The following is an 18,726-nucleotide window of genomic DNA, read 5'->3' on the forward strand; positions in this document are numbered from 1 at the left end:
CCAACCAGCTCCCAAAACATGACACGGAGACTTATTAGTTATAAGTGCTGGGCCTTATCTTATATTTGTCCCACTAGCTCTTATAACTTATTTTAACCTGTTTCTCTTCATCTACGTTTTGCCTTGGGGCTTTTTAACTTTCTTTCATTCTGTATGTCCTACTCTGTCTCTCTCTGGATGGAGGCTGCCTGGCTGGCTAGCCCTGGGCATCTCCCTCTCTTTCTCCATCATTCTCTCTCCTCTCCCTCTCTCGAGTCTAAATTCCTCCTCCTACTTATTCTCTCTGCCCACCAGCCCACCCTATTTCTCTACTGCCTAGCTATTGGCCATTCAGCTTTTTATTAGACCAATCAGGTGCCTTAGGCAGGTAAGGTAAAACAGCAACACATCTTTACATAAATAAATGCAGCATAAACAAATGTAACACATCTTTACATTGTTAAACAAATGCAACATAGTTAAAGTAATATTCCACAACACACAACTTTCTGTAACTCCAGTTCCAAAGGATTCAATACCCTTTCCTGACATTCACAGGCACCAGACAGGCATGCGGTGCACATACACATATGCAGGCAAAGCATTCATACACATAAATAAATAAGCACTTGGAAGACAGCAAGTTCAGGACAGTCACTCTGTTACACAGAGAAACCTTGTCTAGAAAAGCAAAAACAAAACAAAACAAAACAAAACAAGACAGAAAAATCCAAGCTAGAGTGTGGCTCATGTGGGAAAGTGTGTGCCTAGCTTTCATGAGTGAAGCCTTGGGCTCTACCCCAGCACATGAACACCTGCAGTTCCAGCACTCTGGAGAGTCAAGCTCACAATCATTCCTGGTGAGTTTGAAGCCAGCCCAGGCTATCTGAGACACTATCTTAAGATCAAAATCAAATAAACAAAATAAGATCTTTTCAAATGTGGATGGAGCCTTGGGATATTAGTATTTGAGACTTGAGTGATTTGGATAGAATGTTCCTTCACCTTCTTTTGGTACACCTGGTGAGCCTCTGGCACTACCGTAGAATGGAATGGGAAACAGGTAAGATGTGATACCTATTATCCCAGCCCTCATCTCCAGTCACTGACTGCTCACAACCACTGTCATCTTCAGAGGCTTTCCATTCCAAGCCTCTTCAGCTCTTCACCCCCACAATCTCTACATCTCCACAGACAACTTCCACAAGTAGTTATTTATAACTTTAGACATTTGATCTCTGTCCTCTCCTCTTCTGCCTCCCTCCCAAACTAGAAATTTCTAGTCCATGTCCCTCTACTTTGCCCTTTTCATTAATTCTTTTTCATTTTAACTTCCTTCCACATAAGTTGGGAGTCCCAGGTGATCATATCTATCACACTCTTTCTGACATACTGACACCCTTGCACAGTCATCCTTCTGTCCCACCTACTATCCATCTCCTTCTGGGCTGTAAGTTCTACCGCCACGTGGATCTGTACTACACACATTGCCAACCTCAGCCAGGTCCTTTTTTTTTTTTTTTTTCCTTTCTTTTTTTCAAGACAGGGTTTCTCTGTGTAGCTTTGGAGGCTGTCCTGGAACTCACTCTGCAGACCAGGCTGGCCTCAAACTTACAGGGATCCACCTGCCTCTGCCTCCTCAGTGCTGGGATTAAAGGGGTGTGCCACCATGCCTGGCAGTCAATTCTTTTGTTTTGTTTTGTTTTTGTTTTTTTCTTTTTATTTTGTGTGCATTGGTGTTTTGCCTGCACATTTGTCTGTGTGAGGAGATCCCTGGAACTGGAGTTACAGACAGTTGTGAGTGGCCATGTGGGTCCTGGGAATTGAACTCAGGTCCTCTGGAAGAGCAGCCAGTTCTCTTAATTGCTGAGTCATCTCTCCAGCCCTCAGCCAGGTCCTTGATGTCATCCAGCAGATGCCAAATTCAGAGCTGAGCCCTATCATCTCTGTAATCTGCACATCTTCACGCTGAGATATCTCCTGCCCTGGAGGGCTTGTCTTTCCTCAATGGCTGGGTCACTATCCATCCCCTGCACTTGCCCCCCTCAACACCATCTCCTGCTAACGCCATTCCTCCACTGTCTAAAAATCAGAATTGTTAAAGGCAGAGTGGCATAAAGCGAGGTCTCCATCCTGCTCTTGATGGCTCTGCTTCTGCCCATCCTGTCTTCTGCAGAATCTCTAGGAGGTTCCTGTGGGGAGAGAACCTGATGTCGGAACTTGAGAAGCAAGGAGCTCTGAGTCCTGACCCCACTCAGGCAGGTCACCCCAACCTCTCTCGCTGAAGCCTCATGCTGGGAAATGAGGTGGAAGCTGCTGTCTTACTAGCCTGAAAGGGGGTAGGGGAAACCTGTTCTAGGGCAGGGAAACGAAGCTCTAGGAAGTCCCTCAAGAGCTCCCTGTTAAATGAAGTTCTAAAGCCACATTGCCCAGGCTCAGAGTCTGGCAGTCATTTGACCAATAGAATTCAGGGAAATGCATCTATATTCTGATCTGTAAAATGGAGAAAATACTAGTTCTTTTTAGGGTTGCAACAAGCAATTAGTACGATTTCTTTTCTTCTCTCTCTCTCTCTCTCTCTCTCTCTCTCTCTCTCTCTCTCTCTCTTTGGTTTTTCGAGACAGAGTTTCTCTGTGTAGCTAGTATGATTTCATAACAAATTTTTACTCATGTGCACGTGTATGTGGGTGCCCAGGCAGGCCAGAAGAGAGCGTTAGAGTCTGGCGGTCATTTGACCAATAGAATTCAGGGAAATGCATCTATATTCTGATCTGTAAAATGGAGAAAATACTAATTCTTTTTAGGGTTGCAACAAGCAATTAGTACGATTTCTTTTCTTCTCTCTCTCTCTCTCTCTCTCTCTCTCTCTCTCTCTCTCTCTCTCTCTCTCTGGTTTTTCGAGACAGAGTTTCTCTGTGTAGCTAGTATGATTTCATAACAAATTTTTACTCATGTGCACGTGTATGTGGGTGCCCAGGCAGGCCAGAAGAGAGCGTTAGATCTCCTGGAGCTGAAGTTACATACAGGTGGTTGTGAGCCACTCGACATAAATACTTGGAATCAAACTCTTGTCCTCTGTAAGAGTAGTTAAGTTTCTTAACCACTAGCTCCTGATACTCAATTTCTTATTGTCTGGAAAGAATCTAGGCATATTAAAGTATTTTCCAGGCTAACAGGAAATCTATTATCCGTGCTTTCTGGTTTGAGCTGGCTGGAGGCAACACCCACAGTTCTCACTGCTCTGGAACTGGTTTCTTCAGGAAGGTACAGGGAGCCGGGCTGCGGGAGAGGCGGGTCAGCCCGTAGCTGTCAATCGTCGCCAAGTCCTGTCCCTAGAGGAGCGTTACAGACTCCGCAAGAGCCGGTCCGCGAGCTCGTGTCCGTCCAATCACAAGCCCCGCCCCGCCCCGCCCCGCCCCGCCCCGCCGCGCTTCCAATGGTCGTCTTCGCCCCGCCTCCTTAGGGCGGGGACGGACCCCGCGGCGTAGACTTCGCGTCAGTAGCACGCGACGGTGCAGCTCCCGGCTCGGGATTCCGAACTTACTCACAGCATGTCGGTCATCTTCGCCCCTGACTGGCTTCGCGGCAAGGCCAAGGTCAACCAGGAGACCATCCAGCGGGTGAGCGTCCCGGTGCAGGAGTTTCCTGCAGCTTCCGGGCCGTGGTGGGGAGGGATGGGGGCCGGGTCAGATCGGCGCCTGCTGGCGGGGGCGGGGGGCACCTGATGGTACCCTGCGCTTTCGCCCTCCTTTCAGCTCCTGGAGGAGAATGACCAGCTGATCCGCTGTATCGTGGAGTATCAGAACAAGGGCCGAGCGAACGAGTGCGTCCAGTAAGTGCCACTGGGGACGTGCGGCAGTCTGGGTGATGGGTCGCCGATGAGAAAAGGGAGCTACATGAGAAGTTACTTCGCCTGAGTGGCGCTGCATGCCTGTAATCCCAGCACTTGTCGGGCTGCAGCCCGAGGATGGCCACAAGTTTAAGGCCAGCTAAGATTACATAGCAAGACTCTGTGCCCCCTGCCCTCTATAGGTTATTTACTTACTACTCAAGACCATATAGTTTGTGGTAGAACCCTGTCAGCTGATGACAGCGAACCATCTGAAAGCTAGGCTCAGATAAGAGCCACAATCTCTTTATTCGTGGCTTTTATGTCCATTCCCAGTAAGTAAGTCAGGGCATTTGATTAACTAGCAGTCAGTCTGTGAGAGATATGCACAACCAACAAAGAGATTTCCATGTTAAACCAAAGGTTAATTCTGGATAGAATTAATGTGCTCTCTATGGGATATCAGAATGAGAAGAAACAGAATTTGAGACCCTTTTCTAAATTTGGTCCAACACTTAGTCACCTACAATCCTTCTCCAAGTACCTCAGTGGAATAGCAGAATTTCCATTCTGAGGTGTTTATGTTTGACTCCAGCATTTGGTGGTTTGCTTTTTTACAGTTTATAGTAAACACTTTCTCATTTTTAGAAAATGCCTGCCGCACATTTTTCTTTAGTACATTGATTCTTTACAAATCTCCTATCCTGTTTTTTCACATTGTGAAGGTTGCACTTCCCAAGTCTGATGATTCTTTCTGAATGGCAAGCCATTATGCATGCCTTGATCATAAGAAAGGGCTCCTAGCTGGGCGGTGGTGGCGCACACCTTTAATCCCAGCACTCGGGAGGCAGAGGCAGGCGGATCTCTGTGAGTTCGAGGCCAGCCTGGGCTACCAAGTGAGTCCCAGGAAAGGCGCAAAGCTACACAGAGAAACCCTGTCTCGAAAAACCAAAAAAAAAAAGAAAAAAAAGAAAAAGAAAGGGCTCCTGTCTCTCCCCAAGGTTTCCCTGTGAATTTGCTCTATAAGCCAGGCTGGCTTTGAACTCAGAGACCCACCTGCTTCTGCCTCCCGAGTGCTGGGTGTACTATGGACTAGGACTCAGTGTTTGATGTACTTGGGAATAAAAAGCACAAAAGATTCCACATCTCTTGTGGAGCTGACATTCTGGAGTCTAGAATTCAGAGGGAGGGAGGGAGAGTTGGCTCGGAGTTTAAGAGCACTTGTAGCTCTTGTGGAAGACCCAAGTTCAATTCCCAGTAATGGTGGCTCACAACCATCTGTAACGCCGGGCACCAGGCATGTGTGTAGTGCCCATACATACATGCAGGCAAAACACTCATACACAGAATCCAGAGGGAACAAATACAATGAGATTATATAATAATGCTTTGAATGGGATAAAAAGCATTTGGGGGGTGGGGTGTGAAAGAGCACCTTGCCTGTCATGAACAGGAAATTCAGGGTTCAATTTCCAACCCCGCAGAAATCAAGTAGGGTAAGTTATGGTAGGGGGCAGAGAGTCTCTAATAAGGTAGCATTGAGTGAAGCCTTGAGCCCCAGAGATAAGTAAGGCAGGATAAAGGTGCTGAATACCCTCAGGCCACATCAAGGAGGCCCTGTGTTCAGAACTTAACAAAGGGAAAGCCATAGGAGAACACAAAGTAACTGGAGACCCCATTACATTAAGACCATGTAGGAATGAGATGGCATCTTTAGAGGAGTTAGAACAGTTACGACAGGATCTTGATGTAAACTGTGCTGTGACCATTCCAACTCTGGGGAATAAAGCAGGGCTTCATCATAAACCGTGGAGTGAGGAAACTACTATTGTAGTCCAAGCAAAAAAGTCATGGTTGCTTGATCTAGAGGACATATGTGTGAGTGATAAGTGAGAATGGGTGAGAGTCTAAGTTAAACAAGAAGGTTGGTGAAGTGAGGTGTGTTGATGCACTTGGGAAGGCAGAGGCAGGTGAATCAAAAAGTAAAAAAAAAGGTTGGTGACCTGTGTCATTCAGTCAAGGGAACAGCATTCCACCACACTGGGCAGGTTTTCTTCTAGTTTGCAAGGTGAGTAAAAACAAGCCTCTAAACTGGGTGGTGGTGGTGGTGGTGCACGCCTTTAATCCCAGCACTCGGGAGGCGGAGCCAGGCGGATCTCTGTGAGTTCGAGGCCAGCCTGGGCTACAGAGCGAGATCCAGGACAGGCACCAAAACCTGTCTCAAAAAAACAAAAAAAACAAAAAACAAACAAACAAACAAAAAAAACCCAAACAAACAAACAAACAAAAGAACCAAGCCTCTAATTCTTGTTTTTCACTCATAGGTACCAGCATGTGTTGCATAGAAATCTCATTTATTTAGCTACCATCGCAGATGCCAACACAGGCAGCCTTACAAAGGCAGTGGAATAATCTTATAGGAGGCTGTTGATGCGGAATGACGGAATGGAACCCATCTCCTATGAAACAGAGACAGAATTGTTAGTAACTGAGCCACTTGGGTGAGAAGTCTGTGGCTCTTTCTAGACTGAGAAGAAAGTTGCTGCTAACTGTACTATATTCTAAGTGTAAATATTTTAGTAATAAAGCAGACCCCACTGGAAAACTAAACTGAGGTACGTGACAGCAATGCCACATCACCAGAATCAACAGTGCTTCTTAATTTAACTCTGATATCAAGTAATAATAAATGACGTGTAACGAGTCTTTCTGTCCCACCAGCCAGCTTTCAAATAACAACAGAGTGACTTATTATGAAAGGTTGGCCTTAGCCTAGGCTTGTTTTTTTTTTTTTTTTTTTTTACTAGCTCTTATAACTTAAATTAACCTATTTCTATTAATCTACGTTCTGTCACGTACTGCCCATCCTGCTTCTTCTGTGTCTCCTGGTGTCTCTTGGACAAGTAGATTCATCGGCTTCCTTCCTCTCTGCCCAGAAGTCCTGCCTGTATCTCCTGCCTAGCTATTGGCTGTTCAGCTCTTTATTGAACCAGTCACATCAATATATCTTCACACAGTGTACAAATACCCCACAACAATGATGTACACTTCTCTTCAGTACCCCAATGTCTTTGTAATCAGCTAACGCCATCACACAGCCCTGGTCTCGCCTTTCTTCCACCTCTTTTCTTCTCCTAGGTTATAAAAAATACCAAAGTTTCTTTTCAGGGAGAGAGGTTGAAGCAAGTATCCCTGCTTAAGGCTGAATTACACATTACAGAGAATCAAGCAAAGGGTGCATTCAGAGCTGAGAGGCAAAAAAGTTGAATAACCAGCACTAGGCATACCTGGGAAGTAGAGGCCCCGGATCAAAGTTAGCCTGGGCCACATGAGACCCTGAACAAGGAGAAATGTTTTTGTTAGCATATACAAATAGGTTTAACAATATTTTCTTTCTTTCTTTGTTTTGCTAGACAGGGTTTCAATCTGTAGCATTTGCTGTCCTGGAACTCTCTCAGATCCACCCACCTCTGCTTCCCAAGTGCTAGAGTTAAAGACATGCACCTTTTTCTTTTTGGTTTTTCAATACAGGGTTTCTCTGTGTAGTCCTGGCTGTCCTGGAATTCCTTCCGTAGACCAGGCTGGCCTCAAACTCACAGAGAACGATGACATTCATGCATATATATAATGCATTTTGACCATATTCACTTCTATCACTCTTGACTCCTTCCACTTAAAAGCTTGATATACAACATGGATGCAATTTAAAGGTATTTCACCTTTAAGTTATGAAGCCAGCCATAAAGGATAGACACCAAATGTATCAGTTTGCTTTCTGTTGCTGTGATACAACACCATGATGAAAAGCAGCTTGTGGAGGAAAGAGTTTATTTGGCTTAAACATTCTGTCATAGTCCATCATGAAGGGGAGTGAGGGCAGAAATCGGGGCAGAAACTGAAGCAAAGGCCATGGAAGACTGGGGCCTACTGGCTCACTCTCTTACTGAAAAGACTGAAAATCTATTAGTTGCTCACCCCAAGAGGCTGGCTATCTCAGCAATCCCCAGCTTACCCTGGAGGCCTGGAAGATCCTTGGAGAACTGCTGTCATCAGTCTGTGTTGGAATCACAAAGAAGCTGGTTTTCATATCAACCAGCAAAGGACAGATGAACTTAGTAGTGACAGTGTGAGTGGTCAGAGTCTCCTTCCAGGTCCTTTTATCCAGAAAAAGAAAAGTGTGGCTCGCAGTTAGGGTGAATCTTCCTCTTTCAAATAATCCAATGAGAAGAATCCCTCACAGGAGTGCCCAGCGGCTTGGATTCTAGTTGGTTCCAGATACAGTCAAGTTGATAACCAAAACAGACCTGCACAACATGATTCTACAAACAGGAGGTGCTAACAGTCACTAAACTGACAAAGTAGAGGTATTGTGCAGAATAGGGTGAAGGGGAGAGGGAAATGAGTTTGTGAAGGGCCATGGTTACAGTTCTGCCAGATGAACCTTCTGAGTCAGTTGATGGTGATGGCTGTGCCATAAGGTGAATGTACTTCATACCACTGAACTGCACTTAAAAATGGTAAGGATAATATAATGCAGGCTTTACAATTTTATAAAACAACAATTTTATAAAAATGGCAGTATGGCACTGATAATCATATGTGGTCATAAATCCAAGTAATTATGGGTTGAAAAAATAGTATTAGCCATAAATAAAAAACAAAAGTATGGCCGGGCGGTGGTGGCACATGCCTTTAATCCCAGCACTCGGGAGGCAGAGCCAGGAGGATCTCTGTGAGTTCAAGGTCAGCCTAGTCTACAGAGCAGATCCAGGATAGGCACCAAAACTGCACAGAGAAAGCCTGTCTCAAAAAAACAAAAAACAAAAGTCTACAACAAATGGCTATGGAACACAGGCCGGCCTCCAAGGTTCTAATCCCATCCTATGTAACACAGGAAGACTGGATTGATTGATTTATTATGTAATTCTGTATTGATTATTTGGAAATTTCACATAATGCACTCTGATCACATTCACTCCAGTCCTCCCAGGTCTGCCCCCAACCATTGTGACCTTCCCCAAAACAGCAGAAGGAAAAAACAAGTTCTGTTTTGTGTTGTCCATATACTCACTGGGCATGGTCAAACTCCCAGTGGACAGCCCCTTAGAGAAGACTGAGCCCTTCCCCACCCCCACCTCCACCAGAAGCTGTCAACCTTGAAGAGCTACACTTCAGCATCCTTATCACAATTTTTAATGGTTTTCTGAAGACTGGATTTAAACATAAAAGGAGAAACTTAAGTTCCCAGATGAAAACAGGAGAAAGTTTTCATGAACTTGAAGTTGATACATTGGTTTTCTCTTCCCTCCCCTTCTCTGTCCTCTACTCTCCCTCCCCCTTGCTTCCCTTCTCCCTTCCATGCTGTCGATGGAACCTAGAACCTCACACGCTCTAAGTAGGTCCTGCACCACTGAGCTACATCCCCAGCTTCTAGGGAAAGAAACAAAAACAACAAAAAGCTGGGTCGACTGGCCACCAAAATACAAACTTGGGCAGAGGAGACATTTTTCTTCAGGGGCTAGCCCTGATAAATGTAGTTCTTACCCCTCATCAAGGAGGCTTCTTCTCTTTACAATAAACAGAGACTATTGCAGAAAACTACAACCAATCAAGATGTGGAGTCCAATCCCAACAGCTACATCTACAAAACAACTCCCACATCTAATGCTCAGGGAATGTTTGCCCAAGGGGGCAGAAAGACTGTAAGAGAGAGGATCTGGGAGTTTGTTGTGAGATTGTACCCTAGTAATGTCAGAAGCTACACCCATAAATCTCACCAACAAGACTGCTGAAACATGAAGTAAAACAAGGACACAATAAGACCATCCTCAGTGGTCTTATAATGAAAAGCCCAGACCCAGATATTGGGGTAAATGCTGAAAGATCAGAGAGACAAAGGAACAAGCCACTAGAGAAACTTACTATTACTGAAATCCTCAGGCCAAAATGGAGACAAGATCCTATCTACACGAATCCTCAGACTGCAAGCCTCTGAGTCCTCAGCCAAAAAGGTCTCAGCCAAAAGGCTCTAGTTCCTGTCTCCTCAGGCCTTATATACCTTTCTCTACCCAGCCATTTCACTTCCTTCCTAGTGCTGGAATAATGGCATGTGTGCTTCCCAAATACTGGTAGCAAAGCCATGAGATCCCAAGTGCTAGGATTAAAGGAGTGTCACTCCCAAGTATTAGGATTAAAGGTGTGTGCCACTACTGCCTGGCTCTGTTTCTCTTTTAGACTAAATCAATCTCATATAGTCCAGGGTGGCTTTGAACCCACAGAGATCCAGACAGATCTCTGCCTTCGAGTATTAGGATTAAAGGTGTGTACCACCACTGCCTAGTTTCCATGTTTAATCTAGTGGCTTGTTCTGTTCTCTGATCCTTAGGCAAGCTTAATTAGGGTACACAATATTTCACCACATTTCCCCTTTTTCATCTAAAATAATAAAAGGTTATAACTAATAAAAGAAAAACTATAAACAAAAGTACAATAACTATATATAATATATAGTCAATAATTATATTAACAATGTCCAGTCCACAAACATTTGACACATTCAGAGAAAATACTCCATTATTTATCCTATTTTGGTGAGTCCAAAATGTTGTACCTAATAGCGATGAGACCTGGAGCTGGGGTTACGGATGGTTGTATGCCACCATGTGGGTCTTGGGATTGAACCCAGTTCCTCTGCAACCAGTGCTGCGCCGCCATCGCTACAGCCACCTTCTGGTTTCCTCAAATTCGGACGTATTTGTTATGTAGCTCAGGGTGACTTTGAACTTCACTTACGAGGTGTGCAACACCATGGTTTGTGTTTTGCTTGGGACTTTGTTGTTGCTTTTTGTTTGGTTTCATTGTTTGTTTTTTGAGAAAGTCTCAGTAATCCAGGGTGGCCTCAAGCTGGCGGGCAGCCTCTGGTCTCAGCCTGGCAGGCGCAAGTGAGGCACATCCGGTTCCCTGACTTTTTTTTTTTTGTTTTTTTGGTTTTTCGAGACAGGGTTTCTCTGTGTAGCTCTGACTGTCCTGGAACTCACTCTGTAGCCCAGGCCGGCCTCAAACTCAGAGACCCGCCTGCCTCTGCCTCCTGAGTGCTGGGATTAGTGTGCGTCACCACCCCCGGCACCCAAGAGTCTTTAAACTCGACACAAACAGCGTAAGGAAATTTATGGAAACTCGTATCAACCCCGAGAAAGAGAAGAAGCCAAAAGGCCACGTCGGCTCTGGAAACCTCGGCTTCACTTGCCCGTTCATTCACTGGTCAGACAACCAGGAACTCTCGCGATGCTGCGCCAGCCGTGGTTGACAGCTCGCACAGCGCTGCGGACTTGGGATTGGACCGCTGATACTGAGGGGCGGGGCACAAGGGCCGTCCCTCCGCGAGATTGGACTCTCGCGACATTTGCCTCCAGTCTCGCGAGCTTTGGCGTGGCACTGGGCTGCTGGCCCCGGCCGGGCGGAGGTGGCCTTCCGTTGGTGACGTTGGGCTCGCCGGCAGGGCGTTCTCCTGCGCCGACCCGGAGCTGTGCGGCCAGGTGAGGAGCTCCACGGGAGTGCGGGAGCCCGCGGCCGGGGCGGGCGGCGGGCGGCGGGCGGCCTCCTGGCGGCCGCGCCCCTGTCACCGGGCCCCGCCCCGCTCCCCCGCCCGCCCGCCCTCAGCGCCCTCCTCCCTGTCCGCAGCTCCCGCCGCCGCCGCGCTCGCGATGGGCGCCCAGGACCGGCCGCAGTGCCACTTCGACATCGAGATCAACCGGGAACCGGGTGAGCCGGGGCCTGCCGGGGGCGGTGGAGCGCGCCTCGGGCCGGGCGTGGGGAGGAGCGGGCGGGCCGGCCAGCGGAGCGCGCTCCTCCGAGTCCAGCCTGGCTCGTCACGAGCTGGTCAACTGCCCTCCCGTCTCCCCCGAGGACTGCTGGGCAAAGGGCTTAGGCGACAGAACGGCTTGTGTGCGTTCCGTAACCCCGGAATTGCATCGTGGATACGCCGCAGCTGTGTTGTTTTGTCTTAGGGATTCCATAGTGTGCAGCCATTCATTAATACACAGACACACAGGGAGACTTGGACATACATGCGTGCGCGTGCACGTATACAGCATAAACATACATACACATGTATAAACATACATTTATTTTCCTGAAATACTTGTTTCAGGCGCAGAGGTCCTTATTTTGTTTTGTATTTCGAGACAGGGTTTCTCTGTATAGCCTTGACTGTCCTGGAACTCACTGTATAGACCAGGCTGGCCTCGAAGCTGCCTCCCAAGCACTGGGATTAAGACGTGTGCCACCACGTGGGCTAGGCTCAAGAGTTGTAAACTGCAGGAATTTTAACACATTTTATGTCTTAGGAGAGCTTGTCCTAGGCTCTGCAGGTACAGCAGTGACTAAAACAGCTGCCACTTTTATGTTTACATCCTGTTGGAAGACCACAGGCAGTTAACAAAGGGTTAAAAACACATTCCTTCCAGTGCTGTTCAGTGAGGTGGTGAGAAAAGTCCTTTTTGTGAAGACAGTTAAGTAGATGAGAAGCCGAACCATGTGGGTGTATTTGAGAACCGCTTGGTTGTGGACAACAGTTTCCGAGGGAATGCAGAGAGCCCAGTGTGGCTGGAGTGGAGGGAAGAGAGTAAGGAGAGCCCTGAACAAAGGAATGAAGTGATCTTAAGAATTTTGTCTCTCCCATTTAACATTTCAACCCTTAACTATTTCTGCAGTACATTCAGCATTTACCAAACTTACTGTGGAGATTTTTTCACACATCTTTGCAAACCTAAGGTGTGAGCATATTGGGAAAGCAATAATTAGTTACTTAGGAACATAACTCGGAAGTAGAGTATTTTCCTAGAATGACCAAGGACCTGGCTTTGATCCCCAGCACCACAGATATGAATCTTGAAAGGAAAATGCTTAATCTGACTGCCTCTGCTGGAATTAAAGGCATGTGCCACCACTGCCCAGCTTGTTTTTAATTCTTAAAAACTAGTAAAACCCCTGTTATCTGGAGCATGGATTAACTACTGAGCAAAGATGAATTAAGAATCATACAGGAATATAGTTGAGTGGGAGAGTGCTTGCCTATCATATGTAAGCTCCAAGTTCAATTCTCAGCATCACAGATGCAGTATCTGATTTACTTTGATAAGCAGAGGCGGTATAGAAATCAAGATACACTGCTAAGAGTTGAATACAACGTAGTGTGTATTTTCAATTACCATCAGTACAAATGCAAAACAGATTAACTTTTGAATTATAAAACTATGGAATGAATGCAAATACAGATTTAAAGGGGGGAAACCTTTACATTATATAGTAGTTTTTCTGTATGAATTCAGTGAATTGTTCCTATTGGAAATAATTCTGTGATTGTTCTTTTGTTGTTATTAAGGCTCTTAATGAATATTTTAATTTCTTTGATAGAGGAATATTCATCTACATGTCTATTACTTACTGATGTAGTGGTGGTTTGTAGCTTTTAAGAAACTGATGCACTTATCTAATTTGTCAGATTTGTGTGCATAGGCATTAGTTGCCATAGTCTGTAGTCGTAGCTCATCTTTCCCTCCTGACTGAAAATGTGTTGTTTACCTCTCTAATGGAAGCATGAACCTGGAAGAGTGGAGCCTAAAAATGAGGTGGACGCAAGTCTCATGCTGTGGCCAATTTTATTCAAAGCATCAGACAGTTTATACTCTGAGGGTTAAGAAGTGTCACCTGATTAATCACAATCTCAAGCTGCTCATGGCAAAACATGTTTTTCCATAAAGGCATAGAAACAAATAATAGCCATTTGTAGTCAGTAATCTAAAGTGAACTCACTCCTGTCTGTTACACCTGAGAAGGTCACGAAAACACATTCCAAGAACAATTCCCTGTTTTTGAAGAAACCAAGGCCACAAGACTCTTGTTTCCTCGGAGTTTTCTCACAAGCACTTTGCCTTGCTGAAACTTCTCAACAGCTCCTCCTTTAGATTTCTTAGGCATTTGGCCTAGACTGGAAGTTTGTAAATTTAAGGTCCTCTTGAGCTACAATTAAGTTGGAACCTTGAGGCCAGCCTGACAACTTAATGGAGACCTAGTGGCCAGTCCTGAAGGCTAATGAATGAAGTTTTTTTATTGTTTGCAGTTTGTGTGTGTGTGTGTGTGTGTGTGTGTGTGTGTGTTTATAGAAACTTGAGGGGATGAAGTTTACTTCTTTCTTTATCTTTTACTTTTGATACTGGCAATCAAACCTAGGGCATCAGGCATGCTAACCTTTCGGGGACTTCGGGGGTCCAGCCCCTAGATAGTCCCCTCCCAGGGTCCGGGAAGAATCTACAACCAGCTGATAATTAATCTTTGATGAAAAGAAATGAATCTATGTACACTAAACTCCTTAGTTCATACACTTTATTATTCTGTGATAGTTCTCTCTGCACAGCTTCTATTTTGCTCTCATGTCTAGCTCCGTTCTTGCCTGATTTCTCTCTATATTTATCTACTGTCCCCTCTAGGTTCTATCTTAATTCCTTCATCTAGTTCTGTCCCTTCTAGGTTCTCATCTATCTAGTTCTTTCTCCTATCAGCTCCTCTCCCGTCTCCTTCTCTCTCATCTGGCTCTTCCTCATCTTGTTCTTCCCCATCTGGCTCTTCCTCATCTTTCATCTCGTTCCTCTAGTCCTCTCTTCTCGCCCTTCAATCTAGTTCTTCCCCATCTCAGTTTGTTCCTCTCAAGTTCTTACCTATCTAGTTCTTCCATTCTCTTCTCTCTTCTCTCCTCTGCCCTGGAAGTCACGGTATATAAAAGGGAGGGTCCGAGCTAAACTGTGTAAAGCTATTACTTAACGTCTACCTCTCCTAGGCAGTGTCTCCTTGTGGAATTTACCTTAAGTCAGGAGATTCGCCTGTGGGTGGTTATCACTGTTAGTCCTCAGAAGTTGGGTGACCACCTGGGTGGTGTCTCCTTTAGTCCTTGAAAATAGCTAGGGGAGATATCTGATTCCAGAGAAAGCCTTTCCTGAGGCTGTTCTCCAAATGCCTGGAATGTGTTTGTCTAGAGAGTGATCAGTCCACATTGTTAGCCCTTCTTAGGAAAAATCAGTTGGGAAAACTATGAAGGCACACAGCTCTATCAGAATAGAGCTGATATATAACAAGCCAAGTAACACCAAAAACTCCTTGGGATTTGGCTTCCTCTGGAGGAATTCCCTGATTCCTCCAGGTAGTGACTTTGCCATAACCAGCTGAGTTCTTATGATATATGCCTGCAGCCTGCAGCACTAACCAGTGCTCTACCACTAAGCTACATGCCCAACCCCTTCCTTCTCAACTGCCCTGAGCCATTTTTTTTTCTTTTTGATGTGTTCCATGACCAGAGCTTATGCCTGTCACTGAAAACAAACTACTGGAGCATATTGCTTTTCTTCAGAGACTACATCTTTAGAAACTGAGAGTATCAAATATTACTTGTTTTCTATAAAATAATACAATTCCATTAAGCTATTTGTTGAAAGCCTACAGTTTGTTTCACAAATGAGCTTAGTTCAGGTTAATATTTTCTTGTTTGTTTTCTAGAGTCGTCAATTTCTGTATAGGTGAATTAACTCACATTATGACACCATCACCACCACCACCCCCCACCACCACCCCCAGACAGGATTTCTCTGTGTAGCTCTGGTTGTCCTGGAACTCAGTTCTGGCCTTGAACTCATAGAGATTCCCCTGCTTCTGCCTCCTGAGTGCTGGGATTAAAGGTGTTCACCACCACTGCCTGGCCAAGTTATACCTCTTTATAGGCAGAAATTCTTCTAAAGAGTTTGTCCGTATTTCATTCAAAATGGAAGGCTAGACATATATTTCAATGGTAAAGCATGTGCTTAATGTGCTGTCATACATTAGGAACCTGATGGGTTAATCTGTTTATCCTAGGGTGTGTGTGTGTGTGTGTGTGTGTGTGTGTGTGTGTGTGTGTGTATGTGTGTATGTGTATGTGTATGTACGTGTACACGTGTGTACTTGTGTATGGGTTTGCATCTGGCATTTTACATGGGCTCTGGGAATTCAAGCTTAGATCTTCACACTTGTGATGCAGATGCTTTGTCTATTGAGCCATCACCCCAGCCCTTGCTGTAGGACAGTAGTTCTCAACCTTCCTAATGCTGCAACCCTTTAATACAGTTCCTCATGCTGTGGTGACCCCCCAACCAGAACATTATTTCGTTGCTACTTCCTAACTGTAATTTTGCTACTGTTGTGAATTGTAATGCAAATACCTGATAGGCGACCTCCAAAGGGGTTGATTGTGACCCATAGGTTGAAAAATCACTGCTCTAGGATATTTTAAAAAAATTTTCTGTAGATAGCATTTTGCTTTGTTTTTTATTTATATTTTATGTGTATGGGTGTTTTGCCTGCCTGCCTGTATGTCTATGTGCATCTTTAATCCCAGCACGTTGGAGGCCAGAAAGGGCATAAGATCCCTTGGAACTGGAGTTACTGTGAGCTACCAGGTGGGTCTTCTGTAAGAGCAGCCAGTATTCTCAACTGCTGAGCCATCTCTAGTTGGATATGGCAGTGTTTTTTGACCTTGCACCAAATTAAAGTCATAGCAGCTTTATTTTTTTGTCTCTTCCCCAATCCTAATGTGCTATAGAGAACACAAAGACTTTCCACTACCCCTTGCCTCCTGAGATTAAGTCCAGTAGAAATATGTTCTACATCAGGTTAGGTTATGATAGTTAGGCCTACATCTCTGAATGTTAGACTTCACATTTTCAAATTTATTGTGCTACTAGGAGATAAATAACTTAGTCACCTGTAAAGGAGAAACTTTGACCAGCTTTCATTTTAAAGTGGGGGTTCTCAACCTGTGGGTGGTGACACCTTTGGGATCAAACAACCCTTTCACACAGGGGTCTCCTAATACCATCAGAAAGCACAGATATTTACATTATGACTCATAATAGTAGCAAAATTGCAGTTATGAAGTACCAACAAAATAATTTTATGGCTGAGGGTCACCACAGCATGAGGAACTATATCAAAGGGTCATTTAGGAAGATTGAGAGCCACTGATTTAAAGCCTTGTGAGTTTTAGGGGGAAGACAAAGAAGAAAAACAAACAAAAAAATCCACTTGATTTAGATGTTTCTGTGATCTTAAGAAAGCCTGGGTTGAAGCCAGTGTAGTGGCACACACCCTTAATACCAGCACTTGAGGCCAGCCTGGTCTACAGAGGGAGTTCCAGGACAGCCAGGGATACACAGAGAAACTGTTGCTCTGGCTGTCATAGAACTTACTTATGTAGACCATCAAACTGGCCTCCAACTCACAGAGATCCACCTGTCTCTGCCTTCTGAGTGAGTACTACACTGGAATCTCCTAGATCTGGAGTTTAGGTGGTTGTGAACCTCCTGATGTGGGTGCTGGAAGTTGAACCCAGGTCTTCTTTTAGACAGGATCTCTCTGTAGTTTTATGTTGTGTTTTGTTTTCAAGACAGAGTTTTTCCATGTAACAGCTCTGGATGTCCTGGAACTTAGTTTGTAGATTAGGCTGGCCTCAAAACCCCCTGGGATCTCTCCTGCCTAGAGTGCTGGGATGAAAGACTCCTGCCACCACACCCTATTGGTTTTTGTTTATTTTATCCTACAGGCAAACATTGTACAATGATTCCAAAGATCTAAGTACGTTCTGACTTGCAGAGCTTGTATCTTTTTCTTCAAGAATCAGCTAAAGTTTTGAAATTGTTTTAAACTTTGACTTTGTCAGAGTTTAGTTTTAGAGTGTTGACACAGGGAAGTTTCCTCACATGATGGATGGTCAATAATGATCCCTCTGGTTGTCCTGTGGGGGCCCACAGAGGCTCCCTAGTGAGGTCTTACTCAAGGTCTGAAAGTCTGAGCTTGCTTTGCCCAGCAGGGATACATAATGGGATGATTTGGCCAAGGGCGTGATTACCAGGTACTTTATACCTCGACCTTGAAAGGGGGAGGTCTTTTGCCTCTCCCCTTGCTGATATAGAAAAAGCCCATCATGAATAAAGTCCAGGTGACTGGGTATTGACCCAGGGTCCTCCTGGAGCTATCCTATGTCTCTGTCTTTCTCATTGTCTCCGTCTCTATTTCTATCTAATACTTCCTCATTCCTCACTCCTCTCCCCAAGAACCCTTCTACAGGTCGCAGCTGGCCTCTGACATTGTCCGTGACAGGTATCTAGTGCAGTAAAGGACAGATTGGGATAGCTAGAAATACATTAAAACTGTTAATAAAAAAAAGTAGGACTCAGTTTGTGTCTATTCTAAACATGACTTATATTTGATGTACAGTTCATTTTGATTTATACTGCTTCTTTAAATAAAATGTCCATAAGGGAAAAGACTTTGTAGAATGAGGGAGGAGATGGGATTAGGAGAGAATTATGAACTAAAACTCCATTTCTTGGGGGCCAGAGAGATGGTTCAGCAGGAAAAGGTACTTGCTGCTAAATCTGATCCTCTGAGTTTGATCCCTGGAACCTACATAGTGGAAGGAGAAAACTCATTCTTGCAAGTTGTCTTCTGACCTCAACACATGCTCTGTAATACATGCATACCATTCCCCCCAATAAATAAAAGGAAATGTAATAAACTTCAAAAATCTTTTTACTGAGACTCTTTGAACAGGTCTATATAGTCAGAACTGGTTTCTTGTTTGTTTTTGTTTTTCAAGACAGGGTTTCTCTGTGTAGCCCTACTTGTCCTGGGATTCACTCTGTAGACCAGGCTGCCCTTGAACTCAGAGATCCACCTATCTCTGCCTCCTGAGTGCTGGGATTAAAGGCATGCACTACCACTTCATGGTTCAAAACTATATTTTATGATAATACTAAAACAGGATTTGCACTTTTCAGGAAGATCTCACTTCACTGACCTGAGGGCTAATGGAATGTGTGCTTGGATATTGTGTC

At 44.9% G+C, this 18,726-nt stretch overlaps 2 protein-coding genes and 1 long non-coding RNA gene across 5 annotated transcripts in view; 2 read left to right on the plus strand and 1 right to left on the minus strand.

Annotated features, from left to right (window-relative positions):
* Positions 1–3,462: 3,462 nt before the first annotated feature.
* On the plus strand, positions 3,463–6,418 carry Ss18l2 (SS18 like 2). The gene is made up of 3 exons (XM_059268935.1): positions 3,463–3,599; positions 3,735–3,811; positions 6,133–6,418. The coding sequence occupies exons 1-3, from the start codon at positions 3,531–3,533 to the stop codon at positions 6,218–6,220; spliced, it is 234 nt and encodes a 77-aa protein (XP_059124918.1). The 5' UTR covers positions 3,463–3,530; the 3' UTR covers positions 6,221–6,418.
* LOC131915557 (uncharacterized) lies at positions 6,146–11,346 on the minus strand. Its single transcript, XR_009380361.1, has 2 exons — positions 7,821–11,346; positions 6,146–7,144 (listed from the first exon to the last, which is right to left on the minus strand). It is a non-coding gene; the product is annotated as an uncharacterized LOC131915557 (long non-coding RNA).
* A 142-nt stretch (positions 11,347–11,488) lies between these two features.
* The window catches only part of Nktr (natural killer cell triggering receptor), a 41,352-nt gene continuing 34,114 nt past the window's right edge, over positions 11,489–18,726 (plus strand). For all 3 annotated transcript variants that reach the window (XM_059268936.1, XM_059268937.1, XM_059268938.1), the window contains exon 1: positions 11,489–11,569. In XM_059268936.1, coding sequence (XP_059124919.1) covers positions 11,512–11,569 — 58 coding nt within the window. In that variant the 5' untranslated portion in view covers positions 11,489–11,511. The remainder of the gene's footprint in view (positions 11,570–18,726) is intronic.

Source organism: Peromyscus eremicus, chromosome 7 (assembly GCF_949786415.1).
Source record: "Peromyscus eremicus chromosome 7, PerEre_H2_v1, whole genome shotgun sequence".
Classification (NCBI taxonomy): Eukaryota; Metazoa; Chordata; class Mammalia; order Rodentia; family Cricetidae; genus Peromyscus; species Peromyscus eremicus.